At 41.3% G+C, this 16,028-nt stretch overlaps 1 protein-coding gene across 1 annotated transcript; it reads right to left on the reverse strand.

Annotated features, from left to right (window-relative positions):
- Nucleotides 1-3,120: 3,120 nt before the first annotated feature.
- LOC124719905 (titin homolog) lies at nucleotides 3,121-9,116 on the reverse strand. The gene has a single exon (XM_047245091.1). It carries the CDS (start codon nucleotides 7,762-7,764, stop codon nucleotides 4,492-4,494), a length of 3,273 nt encoding a protein of 1,090 aa, XP_047101047.1. The 5' UTR covers nucleotides 7,765-9,116; the 3' UTR covers nucleotides 3,121-4,491.
- Between the last annotated feature and the right edge of the window lie 6,912 nt (nucleotides 9,117-16,028).

The following is a 16,028-nucleotide window of genomic DNA, read 5'->3' on the forward strand; positions in this document are numbered from 1 at the left end:
ATCAACACTTATATGTAGTGACCTATTTATTTTTGCCAATAAACAGGTTACTTAAAATTAAAAGCTCACACCTCTCTTTGTCATTTTCAAATCCAATGTTACAAATTGTGGTTTCCATGAAACAAAGCTCAACCTTAGAATGACCTCACATAATGAGACACGAACCCTTATGCCCTTTGTATCTAACGTATTTTGCTGTGTTCCTCTTCTATTTCGAATTAATCCCTACTAGAACTAAAAATAAATTTGCACATTTGATCTTTATTGAACCTTGCCACGACCTTGAATAATGCATCATTTTATACATAAAATCTGCAGTTCTTTACAAATCTTAAATCAAATATCAGGGTTCCCATTTTCAGAAATATCACTTTAACATCCACATCATCTTCAAAATCACATTAAAGGACACAGCAATTAGTAGCAATGTGTGACCCTCTTCTCCACCTACAACTTTTACATACAAAATTTTGCTTTATCCTGCGTTATTCCTTATTATGGAATCGAATAGTGCACCCTGTACATGTAAAAATTTCTTAAATTTTTATTGTGATTATACTTGTGTAATCTTCAGTTAACAACTTCTTTTGTCATAGAAGAGATTACTGAGCAGTCTTTTATTCTTGCAAACGTGTATCTTAGCTGTCAGAACTTTATTATGTTTCCAGCAGTGTAGAACACCAAAGTTTAGCGCTAGTTCCGTAATTCTTTCAACGTCCTTAAACAGGCAATATGTCCTCATTTCACCATTATGCTTCACGTTTGGATACTAGTGCAATGCTGAGAATTTCACGTTTACATTGGTTTCTACACTCTTCATCCGAACTTTGATTTGCCTTCTCTTGAAAAATCTTTGCACTCCTGCAGTTAAAGCATTTTTTCCACACCATTATTAGACATGGATGGTTACAGTCCAATATCTTTTACAGCTACAACATACTGTTCCCTGTCCATACTTGTGTCCACACAGTTAATTAGCAACGCCTCTGTAGTTACTCGTGTCGACGGACACGGACGTGGCGAAACTTGAGGATGCTTACGATTGTGCTGCTAGTTTCATCTGTAATATTTGTATTTATGTTTCAGAATTTTACAAAATTATGTTGACTATTTTAGTTGAGCCTTTGCCTACAACTCCTGTTAATTTATTAAAAAAGTAACAACACCCTCACTTGACAATCACTACACACCCAAAATAATTAATTTCTTCTCGAAGTCAACCCCAGTAAATTCAACAGGTGATATTTTGAACTGTTTGTCTTCACTACCTGTATGATCTTGATTTACACTTTATTCCTTTTCAAATATAAATGCACGATACTCCATCTACTGAAAAAGTGCTTACTGCATAGTTCTCGAACTGCTGGAGATACTGTCTAGGCGGGGAACATTCTACCCAGATTTATCCCGTAAGAGATCTACTTCTCGTAACCACGACAACAGATATTTGACAGTTTGTGGCCGCAGACTCTTCAGAGCTAGGTGCTCTTACTTCTGACAAGTGAGTCTTCCGTGAATCAGACAGGGAGAAAACTTTTAGAAATCACAGCCATAGCAGGTGCGATTCGAAGAGGGGGCTGATATCACGACGTGTTATTTTTAAATTCCTCATTAAAATATTAAGCATGACAACAGGTATTTGACAGTGTGTGGCATAAGAGATACCTCCTATACGTTCGGGCATCAGTTATGTCAGTCTTCCTTTTGTGAAGTCAAATAGTCAGCGATTTTAAAAAACTATTTTTAGTATTTCTACATTTTATTTTCTACTGGTATTTTGAACATTTTTTTGCACTTAGCCTAACAGCTGAAACTATTCAAGAATTGAATGAGCCAATTATTACACTTTAAAGTGTAATAATTATTTCACAAAGAAACAGCACAGTTGGTCATACTTACCTTCAGAAGGCAAAATTTTGATACCACTGATAGAGGCACGTTTTAAGATTGCCGAGTGCCTCCGCAGGTAGGAAAGAGGGACGGGTTCGTAAGCGTCAGGAAAGAATGGCTGGCCAATCGGACCCCACGATTGGAGACAAGTGCCTCTTTCCTTCCTGAGGAAGGATAGAATACTCCCAAAAGCTAAGAATAGTGTTTCCACTTTTAAATGCATGAATCTGCAATTCTGGAATTTCCTCACAAAGGAAGTGCTGACAAGGCAGTACAGTTTCATAGTTTTCTCACACAAACTTTTCTTTTGATACAATATTAGGTAGGACCATTCAAACAAAATCTTTATCCTTTCATAAGTAAACTTTTTTGCTCACATCTACTATCTCGACTTCTCTCAGGCCATTATTGCACAATACGAAATATACAATACAGGATGGAATAATGACAATATTATGGGAAGGATACACCGCTACTCACCATATAGTGGAGATGCAGAGTCACAGATAGGCGCAACAAAAAGACTGTCAACCAAATAAGCTTTCAGCAGAAAAGGCCTTAATTGGAATTAAGACCCCCCCCCCCCCCCCCCACACACACACACACAGTCTAGCCTCAGCAGCCAGACACGCTGGCCATGTGTGTGAGCTGTGTATGCACAAGCGTACGTGTGTGTGTGTGTGTGTGTGTGTGTGTGTGTGTGTGTGTGGTCTTAATTCCAATTAAGGCCTTTTCTGCTGAAAGCTTATTTGGTTGACAGTCTTTTTGTTCTGCCTTTCTGTGACTCAGCATCGCTGCTATATGGTGAGCAGTAATCTATCCTTTTCATTTTACCGTCTCAATCCACTATTTTTTGGATACTTACCTGTGTGACACTACAGTGAGTCTCTTGTGACCACTACAACTGTCCAGCAGTGCAATTAGGAATAGATGTCAGACCTGATTTGCCAGAAGAAAATAAACTGCTCACATTAATTGTGCTAGTGCCTATATGTCTGACATTGGGTAAAAGGATATTTTCTTCAATAACAAGCAAATGACCTGTTCGGATAAGCAAATGTGTGACGACGATGATGTTCGGTTTGTGGGGCGCTCAACTGCGCGGTCTTCAGTGCTCGAAGCAAATGTGTGCTCCACCTCTGCTGTACTGCCACACTTCAGGAATTCACCAGTGCTTCCTTAATTCCTTATAAACAGCATTTCACATTTAAGAAAGAACACAGTGATAAATTTTTTATTTGACATTTGTTATTTATTCATAAACACTTCTTTCGTAATTTAATGTGACATAAAAAATTGCAAAGTACATATTTTTGAACGACAAAAATGTTCACACGAAGAAAATACATACACAAACGTCTTGTAACCACAGTCAGTCTAAGCTATTTTCTTTAAAAAAAAAAAAAAAGATCTTAACATCGAACTCAATATTAAAGGTTGACAATGACGACGACGGTGGTGGTGACCATATGTCACTCTTCTCACTCAGTGTGTACAAAATGTAACATACTTCCTTAAATTTACTCCTTTCTTTAAACTACACAAACCGGCAACAAAATGAGTTACACATACAAATGTTTCTGATGAATATAGCATAAAACATGTCATTAACCTGTTTAAAGGCATTTGCAATTAACAGCAAACAAATGGACAGGCCTGTGCATAAGTAACTCACCAACAGGAACTCATGTGAAACAAAACAATTCCAAATTGAATTCAAAGTTCATTTCTAACAATTTTACAGCATAGGTAAATTTGATGCTCATGAAAATTTACGTGTAAGCCCAGTGCTAGACAGTGCATATAACTTAACATTAAAATGATTTTAATATTATTCAACAAACGGCCCCCACAATTTGGAATGTTAGATACTGCAAACTAAAGCCACTATCTGCATGTGTAAGATAACCTCTACTGCTCGGATGAAAAATCTGGACCTGAAAATCTGGTTTTTCTGTAACGTGGCACGCCAAAAACTGTTTTATCAAGTTCTCTGAACTTCTGGGGATCTGACAATTTGGATCCAGATTCGAGAGAGTACAGAGCACCTCATTCCATAAATCTACCTTTTCTGGCCTGAATGTGATCTGAACCTCTTAACTTCAGTTCCTGGAAAGCCAGCTTGTCGAAGTTTCTGAATCTGGAGTCACGCGGTGTAGGTCGATCCGAACCTCTCTGTGCTCGGTCTGATACGATGGAACCAGTGTCAAGCAACTGTGACTGTTCCGACGTGACGAACCTACGCTCACGAGGCTGTTCTGAAGCCGAGAACGTAGACGTGACATTCTGTACTATGGAAATTTCTGTAGGAGGCTCCTACACTTTGCTGAATCTAGAGACACGAGACGACAGTTTATTTGTGCTTCTCAACCTCGGGTTATCGGACTGATTCTGCTTTGGAGCCACGTACCTGGAGCCACGAGACCCATCTCGGTTCGGAGTTGACGATTTGGAATCGAGAGACAGCACACGATCTGAAGCGGTATACATCATCTCACTAAGCTGAGGAGGATCTGGGGATCTGTAACCTGTCTCAAAAGACAGTTTGTGACCTGAAGTAAAGTACTCGTTTTCCTGTGTTCGATCCAAGGTGCGTACAGGCTACCTACGCTGTGCTAGATCCGATATGATGTAACTAGCTTTTCGCGACTGTGACCTTCCCGGTGTGCTGAACACACGCTCAGGTAGCTGCTGTGAAGGCAGGAATTCAGACTCGACATCTATTGCAGATTCTGTAAGAGATTCGTCTAGGTCACCGAATCTGAAGACACGGGACAGTGGTCGACCCGAACCTCTGAATGCTGGGCTCTCAGGTTTATCCCGGTTTGGAGTCACATATTTGGAATTAAGAGATGGTGCCAGATCTGAAGCCTTATACCTCAACCCACGGATCTGAGGGGGATCTGGAGCCCTAGGACCTGTCTCGAGACGCTGTCGAAGGTCCGAAGTGAGGTACCTGTTTTCCTGCGCTCGGTCCGATATGGCAGACCTGACATCTTGCAAATGTGATAGTTCTGTTGTGACAGACCCGTGCTCGTGGGGCTGCTCTGAATCCAGATATCTAGATATGACACTCCGTAGTAAGACAGTTTCTGCAGCAGGCTCATCCAATTTGCCGAATCTAGAGAGACAGGGTGACGATTTACCTGAGCCTCTGGACCTTCGGTCCTTAGGCATCTTCTGGTTGGGAGACAAGTGCCTGGAATCGCGAGACTGTGTCCGATCTGAACCCGTGTAACTCGTCTCACTAATCAGAGGAGGATCTGGGGCTTCGTAACATGTCTTAAATGACTGCCTGCGATCTGCAGTAAAGTACTCGTCTTCTTCGGCTTCATCTGAGGTGTATATAGGCTCCCTACGCTGTGCACGGTCTGATACAATGTAACTAGCTTCTCGTGACTGTGACAGTTCTGAAGTGCTAACCCCACGTTTACGCGGCCGTTGTGAAGTCAGGACTGTAGATTCGAGATCAGACAATAACAGAGACTTTTCCAGGTCACTGATTCTAGAGACACAGGACGGTGACAGAACTGAGCCTATGAACCTTTGGTTCTCACATTGATCCTGGTGCGACGAGAAGTATCTTGAACTGTGAGATGATGCCAGATCTGAAACAGTATACCTCATCTCACTTATCTGCGGAGGATCTGGGATTCCGTAATCTGTCTCTATCAACTCTCGAAGGGGTGAAGCACTAGGCTCCCGGTGTGTTGAAGCCCGATATCCACGCTCAGGATGCAGCGAGGCCCGATACTCGCGCTTGCGGCGCAGCGAGGCCAGAAGCTCCCGGAGGTCCGAAGTACGACGATCCCGGAGGTCTGAAGCACGACGCTTCCGGCAGCGAGAACCACGATGTTTCCGACAGCGAGAACCACGATGCTCCCGACAGCGAGAACCACGACGCTCCCGACTGCTCGAAGCACGACGCTCCCGACTGCTCGAAGCACGACGCTCCCGACTGCTCGAAGCACGACGCTCCCGACTGCTCGAAGCACGACGCTCCCGACTGCTCGAACGACTGCTCGAAGCACGACGCTCCCGACTGCTCGAACGACTGCTCGAAGCACGACGCTCCCGACTGCGCGAAGCACGACGCTCCCAACTCCCCGAAGCAGGAAGGTCTCTGTTGCTTGAAGCACGAGGCTCTCGACGGTCCGAAGTTGTGAACCTTTCTTCCTCAGTTTGTTCCGTGGTGTATCTCGGCTCCTTGTGTTGTGTTCTATCTCCTCCTCGTGATCGTAATCGTTCTGATCTGCCAAAACCACGATCGTGGGTCTGTTCTGAGACTCGATTTGGGTCTGTGTGCTCAGGTTCCCAAGACTGATGCAAAGTATTAGGACCCGAAATGGGTACCCGAGTATGTGAAGAATTTTTAATTGAGGACTTCTTTACGACAGGTCGGTGTGGTTCGTAATTCGCAGGCAGTCGCGACTGATTCTGTTCTGCAGGCTGCACCTTACCCTGCTTCTTTGAACTGACGTTTTCCATCAGCTTCTTCCATTCTGACATCCGCATGAATCTAGCTCGAGTTATACCGAGGAATACTTTGAAATTGCGTGCCTTCAAGTCCTCAGAAGATTTGTCATCAACCCAAAGAGTCAGCCGTATCCTTTTGTCTGTCTCTGTTACTCTCTTGATGATTTTCCACTCGGTAGTGGAGATGTCTACATTTTGCTTCTGAACAAAGTCCAGAATCTGCTGGTTACTTCTCTTATTCATCCCCTTTATCACCCACAGTACAAACTTGGTACCCTTCAATGTGGTCTCCGCCTGTGCGACTTCCAACTTGGCACCCGGCCACGGGTCGATCTTTGGTACAGTACTGCATAGCCACGCTTTAGTCGTCCTGTTGGCGCAAGTGAATGCTAAGCCCCCATTCTCGTACTGCATGGCAGAAAACTGGATTGGTTCTCCCTTGTCTGACGGATTAATCCTCTCCACAAGTGCAGTTCCCAGCATCTCTGCCTGTTCCTCTGTCATCTTGATGTCTGGAAAGCCCTTGGGCACGACAGCCAGACTCATCGTGTCAGATTCACTGGTAGTTGTGGTATCGTCCAAATTCGCTTCTTTCAATTTGCGTTTTTGCTTAACTTCATCGGTGTTACTTTCCAATTTTTTATCTACTCTCTTACTATCAGTGACAGTTTTCTTGTTTTTGGCAACTTTATTACTTGTTTCAGACTTTTGGGTTTCTTCTACTAGTTTCCATTTCTTTCGTTCAGCTTTAGATAGCACTCTCCCCCCTACCAATAAGGCTTCCATTATTCTCATTTTTCGCTTCTGTGCACCTGACATACGCTTCTTTTTGAGTTGCTCTTGGCTGACATCTGTTTCCGCCACTTCAGTTTCCATCCTCATAGATGTGTCAGATTGATCTTCCTCTTCAGGAACCTCACCATTTTGTTCCTCTTTCTGTTCTTCTCCCATCCCTCCAGAATTCTCAGCTTGTCCTGATGTATCCATTGCCTCTTCTATGAAAAGTTCAGACGTGTCTCTTTCCTCCGAATCCCCAGTTCCATTTTTGTTGACCTCTTCAGTTATAGAGTTGTCAGCATTAATAATATAACCTGACTTCACTTCTTTCAAGTTGTGTTTTTGCTGAACAGGTGCTTCCCCATTGTCAGCATTAGTTTTTAATTTTTTAATATTGCCATAACTTATTTCAGGACTTCGGATGTCTTCCTCTGGTTTCCATTCCTTTGGTACAGTTTTGGGTACTACTCTCTCCCATGTTGCCTCACACTCTTGTTCCTCTTCCAGTTCTTTCATTCCCTCAGAATTCTCATCTCCCAATACTTCCATTTTCTCCATCTTCGCAACCTCAGTAATGTGTCGTTCCCCAGAAACATTCACAGACTTCTCTGTCGAAGGCATATTTACAGTCTCTATGGCAGACACACCTGGCACCGATTTTTCTGCGAGGTTCGAGCTCCCCCCCTCTGCAGCACTGTTGTCCCTTCTCCGGACTGCTCTTTCAGAGCTGTTTTCGGATTTGTCGGTTTCCCCAGCACCAGGTACGGCAGCCGAGGTCCCTCCCGTTGCGAGTTTAGAAGAATCTCCCTCTGCAACCGCACCTTTATCACCTACGAGGCCCGGGGTCACCTCACCTCGAGGTCCCCTGGTGCCTAGTTCGCATTCAGTCTGTTCTGAATCCCGGGTCGCCTCACAGAGAGGTCCCCTGGAATCTTCGGCATCTGCTCGCTCGGAGCTAATTTCAGTTTTTTTCTCTATGATCCCACGAGAAGCTGAGGAAAGTGTGGACCACCCGGACAGAGCCCCGCTTGCCCGGGCTAGGCTGGATACTCTGGGAGGGCGCCCGGTATCCCAGAGGCCCCGTTCGAGGCACAGCTCCCCTGTGCCACGCACCCCTCGGCACGGGTCGCACCACACCTTGGGTTGGGGGGCAGTTTAACGTCGTGCCCAGGACGACACCTCTATCAGTGAGCCTGCACGGAGGGTTTGGAAAGTACTTCGTACCTTGCATAATTTGAAGAGTGTTCTGTATCGCCTCAACCCATAAACTGCAACTGCAAACAGAACCAGAAAGAGAGAAACACTGAAATTCAAGAACTGCGTTTTTGTTCACCAAACAGGAAAGCTGTCCTCATCGATTGTTGGTTTGAATGCCAAAGTGCTTTAATAGGAGTAATCCTGTCTGAGATGGTGTAACCGTGCCTTCCTATGATTTTTGAACTGACCTACCAAGCCAGTTACAGGATAGCTATCTTTTACGTGGACCTTGGACCACAGTATAACTTGGTGTTTTTCACAATAACAAATCTCTCTTGACAAAATTGGCAGAAAACGATTGGGTATCAAATCCAATTACCTAGGATTTCTAGCAGAACATACCAACTGTATTACCATGGCACACTCCTCACCTCAAATGATGAACAATAGGCTCATTAAATGTGCATAAATTCTGCAAGTTTGCACCAGTTTAACTCTTTCCACTCCTATGTATGATCAAACAAACTTCGTATCATAATGTCAATTCTAGACAAAGGTTTTTCATGTGAGAAATTGAAAATTTAAGTTAGAAATTCACTACCAGGCACAGCTGTTCACGAGGGATAAAATGTGGACAGGAACTTGTGTCCAGAAACATCGTTCGATGACGCTACAGGGTGTCAAAATTATAGGTGCTGTCACCTGTAAATGTACATATACATGGTACCAATTTTCAGGGATAATGGAGAAGATAAACGTATCAATTTGAGACAGGGGACCTTGCCCAGAAACAAATGATATAAAAGTTTTAAGAGAAAATTGGTTTGAGACCTCTGACAGTGAATACATGTAACAGTATTTTTGCTAAGAGTGTAGAGTAGGCAACTTTCAGAGGTAGTTTGGACAAAAACAAGAAAAAAATGTCCAGTAAACATTGTCTCTAAAAGGCATATCTCAGGAACTATGAGCACTTCTTTACCTTTGCTGCTGTGAAACACATCTCATCTACTGAACTAGTGCTGATAGCTCTTAAGGTATGTGCTTCAGAGCCAGTGTTTCCTGGATATTTTTGTCTTGCTTTGGTCCACAGAAATCTCCTCCAAAAAATGGAAAAAGCGAAAGGCTTACTGTAGAAGATGGATAGAGGCGCCGGGACCTGTGGCTACGACACTGTAGTGCCGTCGCACATTTCCGGACACAGGTTCCTATCCTCATTTCCTTCTTCGGGACACCTTACACAGCCCCACGAAGTTTGTCAGTATAATTTTGAAACACCCGGTGTGTTTCATTTAATCGTTACTTTTTAGGTACGAAGAAGTTGGTGTAATAGACTTTGAAGTAGTTAATAATAATCAATTTTGTATTTCAGTTTCAATTTTCAGATGTTTCCATCCCTATCGCAAGAAAATTATCTCAATTTGCACATCATTGTTACACTGCTGTTTAATATTCTGCCTTAAACTGCAATTATTGTGTGTGTGTGTGTGTGTGTGTGTGTGTGTGTGTGTGTGTGTGTGTGCGCACTCTTGCTGCTATCCACATCTCCTCCTAAACCACTGGACCGATTTCGACCAGACTTGGTTCACATATCCCTTACTGTCAGGTCCAATTGTTGTGGGAGTAAGAACCACCTACCTACCACAGTTCAGGAGATGATATGCCACAAATAATGAGATGTACGAGAAACTGTCGCATTGCATGTGACATTTAAATTTACAACTTCTTTTCTACTAACTCTATTTGCAACACAATCTGTACACAGTATCCACATATGCTGCTGAATGTACCTACAGAATAATGTCACTGTACGTCACACACAGACTGGGAGGTATGTCGTCATAAATGCTGAGGTGTGTCAGAAAGTGCAACGTTGTGAATGACATTTAAATTTATTGGGTCTTTGCTACCACCTCTGTTTTCAACATATTTCTCTGACAGTATCCAAATATGTCACCGAACGTACCTCTGCAAATATACAATTGTACGACACGCAGTTCGAGAGATGCGACATCCTATGCACTGAGATACACGAAAAATGCCGGATCGTGCATCTGTGATTGTTATCTGCACAGGCAGAAGACACACCTTGTCGGTGCTGCACATTTTAGCGATTCTGATCGAGATAAACTTATGCTGCAGTCTCCAGTATAGAAGGGCGCACAGAATCAGCTAAGCGAAAAATCTGTGCAAAATGCATGTTTATTTATATATCAAAGCTAACTTGGGGATCTTTCCTTGTGAGAGACCCTGTACAAGACTGTGTGTAGATTTGAAGTTCCAGATTTGAATAGTTTACTGTTCGGCTCGTTTCTTCTGCATAATCTCAGATCGATTATATCGATACCTAACATTCGAGACTGCCGTGGTAAACTAGTACTGTTATCGTCAATTGTAGGCTTAAACTATACTGTGCTCTTTTAAAATTTTTTAGGACAGTACGACTATAGTCGTTCAAAGCAATTTTTTTCCAATTTCAATCTACAATTACGTAAGAAATACATTAGTTTCAGTGTTTTCAGATGCTTACAACACTATTTTTTCATAAGTTAATGGTACGAGTGTTTTGAATACGTGATTTAATATTTAATTTGTAGCAAATCTGTGTTTGTGGTTCACAGTTCAGCCAAAGTATACATCACCCCTGAATTTCATTGATTGGGAAGAGAGAGAGAGAGAGAGAGAGAGAGAGAGAGAGAGAGAGAGAGAATTTTCGGAAACTACCATAGTCCTTTGTATAATCTTAAGAGCTACTTGAAACAAATCAGCATTCATGATTTAGTTACTGTAGCAGGTTTTCTAACTAACATATTGTGTTTCATCTAGTTTTCCCTTAAAGGGGTGTAGCCCTATATATTATCTGCATTTATCGTAAATTAGCCCTGTATTTGAGGTTGCTAATGACTACAATTAACATTTTAGGAAGCTAGTAATATTTTCCACAGGTTTTTGTTTTCCTTAATAAAAATTTCATTTTGTGTACCTGCTTCAGCTATTATAGGGAAATAGCAACCTTTTAGCTCTACAGATTAAAAGACAATCAGCAGGTTTAACTTAAATTATTTGTTCACTGCCTTGTAATACACTGCACCAGCAAAAATGCAGCCACACTGCGAATGCTGTTCTCAAACAAAGGATAAGTTAGTCGACATTCGTAAGCAGCTGGAAACTGGCCCGACTACAGTCAAACAATTGGCAGCTACTGCAAATCAGTGCGTTGGAAGAGCTCCCTAGAATTGTGTATCTGTGGTACCTGTACCAGCGGTACCACAAGTACTGTAATGTGGATCCCGTCATTACCGATCCCCCTAACCGACATCTTTGAGGTGCTGTCTTTCACTGAAACTGAGCCAGTGGGACTTCACTTGTTTTGGGTTCAGTGTCAAGAGGAGGCAAATGCAAAAGAGTAGGGGGTCTATTAATTGTCAGCAGTTAAAACATATGGTGAATGATGGTGCTCCTTAGGGGAATGGCAGCAAGTGACAGGAACACCACCTGATGCACTCAGTGTGCACGCTTGGGGGCCGCATTCAACATATACCTACAAGACAGATATCAGGTCACACACAAAGTGGACAATGTTATTAAGGAGTGCAGCTCCAGTCCAGCTGTAGTAAAGTACGGTGTGTCTCAAGGACCTGTTCTGCATCCTCCTTTATCGTTCATACTATATTTTAATGATCTGCCCACAGAACACAACAGCAGGATACTTAACTATGCAGATGACACAACCATTGTTAACTGGGGAACCGATGAGAATGATTTGGCCCAAAATTGTTCTGGTGTTGTAACGAAGCAGGGTTGCCCACTGCTATCCTGTTTTGGTTTTACACTCCTTCAGTAACTTAGTTAAGCAATGAACTTTTTTTTCCCCCCCACTACTCAGATTCTGTGGCCTTCAGCCTCATAACACAGAATTCAGAAACAGTTTAAATAAAATTCCCCTAGTAAAATCTATTATTTCAGTACATTCTAATGTCTATTGTGAAAGTAATGAGCTAACTAGTTTTATTGGAAATGCATCCTATTAAAAGTTATGAACAATGATGTATATTGTGCAGTACATATTAAGTAAAATTCAAGTGAGCTAATAGATCAAATGCAGCTATAAGACTGCATCCAAAAGAAAGCCTAAAGTTTACTGATTCCAGCAAAGTGTTTAAATTAACCTAAACTCTATTAGTTAAATAGATACTAAAACCTGAAATCTGTAGCCTGTATGACTTTCAGTGCCAACTGTGACCAAACTACTGAGTAATTACGAGATCTGTTTTGATACTTTTGCTACCTATATTTTTCTACTTAAAATGACTCCAGTCTCAACTTTGTAAGTGCATTAGTTAAGAATTAAGTAAATTTGAATAAGTAAAAATTATTGTTCAAGAGGGCTGCCACGGTTATAAGTCGGGAATTCCCACTGCGGATGCATAAGTTAGTTCTGCGTATTTAAATCGATACAGCTCACTCGTGTTATTTAAGTAATAAAACCCAATAGTTAACTTCAAAACCAATTAGAAAGGACAATTTTAACCCTGGGAAATTATAAACTATAATATATCAACAGAAATAGTCAAATATTCAAGCACTCCTCTATATAAGGTCCGAACTGGTGCAGTTCTCAGTTAGTTCTCGGTCAGATTCTCACGGAGCAAAAGTGCAGCAAGTCGGTGCCGGAATGTGATGTGATAGTACCTGAAACAGAAGCTTAACTTTTCCAGTCGGTACCAAAAAAGTGTAATTGTATTAAGCTTTGAACATTTAACGTGTATTGTGAACATTGTTAAAGACTGGAAGTTTTTGACCTACCTAATGTGACGATTATTAAGTGTAAGAGGCCTGGTCACACGAATATTGTGTGTGTCAGTGATAACAAATAAATCGCACTGTGGTTGTCGTAAGTGTTCGACAATGAATATGGTCTTGACTTTTGATTGTGGAAAACATAATCTAGGATCCTGGCTTCTTAATTGCAGTGTGAGTTAGGTGAGACGGACGCAGCTACCATTGAATAAGCAAAGCAAGGTAGGTCAGGAACACTGCACACTATCTAGTGGGTGAGGGAATGTTTCACTACATCCGGTTGTGACGTGAACTTTAAGTGGCACTAATACAATGATTCAGCCTGGCACGTTACAGTGTCTTATTTGGATTGAAGAATTACTTCCAAAACAATCACTTAAGCTTAAACATCAATAAAACAAATCAAATGGAATTTCAAATACACCACAAACAAGATGAAATGCAATGGAGTGTTGTGTCTGAAGGTGATTCAGAAATAAAACTGAAAGATAAAACTTCCTTCCTTGGTGTAATGTTAGACCAGCATCTCTCTTGGGAGCATCTATTGACTTCTTATGCCAAAAACTAAGCAAATCAATTTATGCAATGTGGACAACGTCACAATTTCTTAAATATGATGAAATGAGTATAATCTACTATGCTTTAGTGTCTCCACACCTCACATATGGAATTGAAGTATGGGGATGTGCTGCTGCCAAGCATGTAAATAGGGTATTCATCCTCCAAAAAAAGGCAGTTAGGATCATGTGTAAGCTTAGATATAATAAGTACTGCAAAGCAATTTTCAAAATTATGTAACTACTAACACTCTCATCACTATATATTTATAAAACTGTTCAGCTGATGATAAAATGCAAGCAGTACAATCATCTAAATAGAGATAATTATCACCTGGAAAGAAATAATACAAAAAGTGCAGACAAGAGCCTCTATTACATGGGGATCAAATTTTATAACAAACTTCCAAAAAAAAATTAAAAAGCTTAAGTGGAAGCGGCTTTGAAATTGCCTTGAAGGAGTTCTTCAGCAGTAAGTGTTTTTATAGTATTGAGGAATTCCTCTCAGAGGAGTAGAATACTTTCATTTGTATAAATAGTACAGAGTGCATTCCATAAGCAATGCGATCAATTTTTTTTCTGACTTAACGGTTGTAATGGATCTGGGAGATGTTATTTTTTTACCGTATTTGTCGATACCGAATTTTAAATGTTTTCTTATATTTTTGTCAGAATTTATTATAATTTGTCTTATTATATGTTAATTTACTTCTGTTTTTGAGAGTAAAAGCATATTGATTACTATTAGAAAATGTATCGAAGAATAGCAAAGAGACTGATAACAAGTGGAAACTTGTGAATTGTGTAAAATATCTTTGACATTGGAGTCGTCTTTGACTATAGTCAGTCGGCAGCTAACTCTTGGTGTGTGTTGACGGAATAACAATGTGAAGGTCGCAGTCATAAATAATTTTGAATTATGTTACTATTATTTTTGTATTAACTAAAAAGAAGAAACTACATTTGAAGAAACTGTATTTGAAACACCAAAATGAGAGAAACACGTTGAACCACGTCATTTCTGCAGCTGACATAGATGCATTGTGGAATCATACTTAGACAACAGAAGCCAAGACTAATATCGCCTTGCAAACGCCTAACGGAAAAGGTACTGTCACGAAATATGGCAAATTTAAGTAAATAAAAAATAGTGACCATAGTTTCAACTTGTGTATTAGCCGGGAAGCCATATTTCACGGTACACCACAGCGTGTTGTAACCGGCTAGGCTAAATGGAGGGGGAATGTTAGATTCAAAACGCTCCGTGTCTCGTTCGGCTGCGAGCTGCCCGAGAGTCAGGATGTGCATTTCTGTCAACCCCGTTTTGAGTTTATGTAACACGGCACAATTCTGTAGAGCAATGGTACGCTATCAAATTTTGCATTAAACTTGGGATTGTTGAGTACGACTCTGAGACATAAAGGCAGAGTTCAGAGAGGCACACCCCACTGTCACCCCGTCCCAAGAAGGAACGCATGAGCCAGTCCAGGATCAAAACCGTGCTCATTGTCTTCTTTGATGTCAGAGGCATCGTCCACCACGAATTTGTACCTACCGGGACTACAGTGAACTCAGCTTTCTACTCGGAAGTGCTCAAAAGACTGGGAAGGAAGATCTCGCGCTGTCAAAGCAACATCGAGGACACGTGTAAAGCTCACCATGGCAACGTGCCGAGTCACAGCGCCTTCACTGTCAACGACTTCCTGGCCAGGACGAAAACTCTACTGGTTCCCCAATCTCCCTACAGTCCTGACCTGGCTCCTTTTTGTTTCCTCGGATAAAAGGAGTCATGAAAGGAAAGCATTGGGACACGACTGAAAGCATCCAGGCATAGAAACACAACCTCCAGAAGTGTATCGACGCAAGAGGGTGCTATTTTGAAAATTTTAAATTATCTGTATGAATATATTCAATAAATAATTTTTTATGAATTTGGTCGTATTACTTATGGAACGCACCTTGTATTTACACGTTGTAATAGAACATATTAAAGGCTTTACTTTACCGAAGTATGTGATACCCGCCAAATTCAACCAGTTTAACGAGTATTTATGATTATAGAAAAGTTATTGTGTATGTTAACAATGATTGCACAACATGTCTCCATAAACAGTCAACCCATTAAATCATACTGAATAACTGACCCACACAAAAGTTAATATCACTTGATCACTGATACAGCAAATGGCATCATGTAAAAACACTAAGTTTATCTTAAATAATTAATATGAAGTACGAAAAATAGTAGCCAACTTAGGTATTTTGGATCTCCTTAAATAAAAATCACCCAGTGAAACCTATTTGTTCACTAGGAGTGTTTTCACTCAGTATTCA

The sequence above is a fragment of the Schistocerca piceifrons genome, chromosome 11, assembly GCF_021461385.2.
Source record: "Schistocerca piceifrons isolate TAMUIC-IGC-003096 chromosome 11, iqSchPice1.1, whole genome shotgun sequence".
NCBI classification, from domain to species: Eukaryota; Metazoa; Arthropoda; class Insecta; order Orthoptera; family Acrididae; genus Schistocerca; species Schistocerca piceifrons.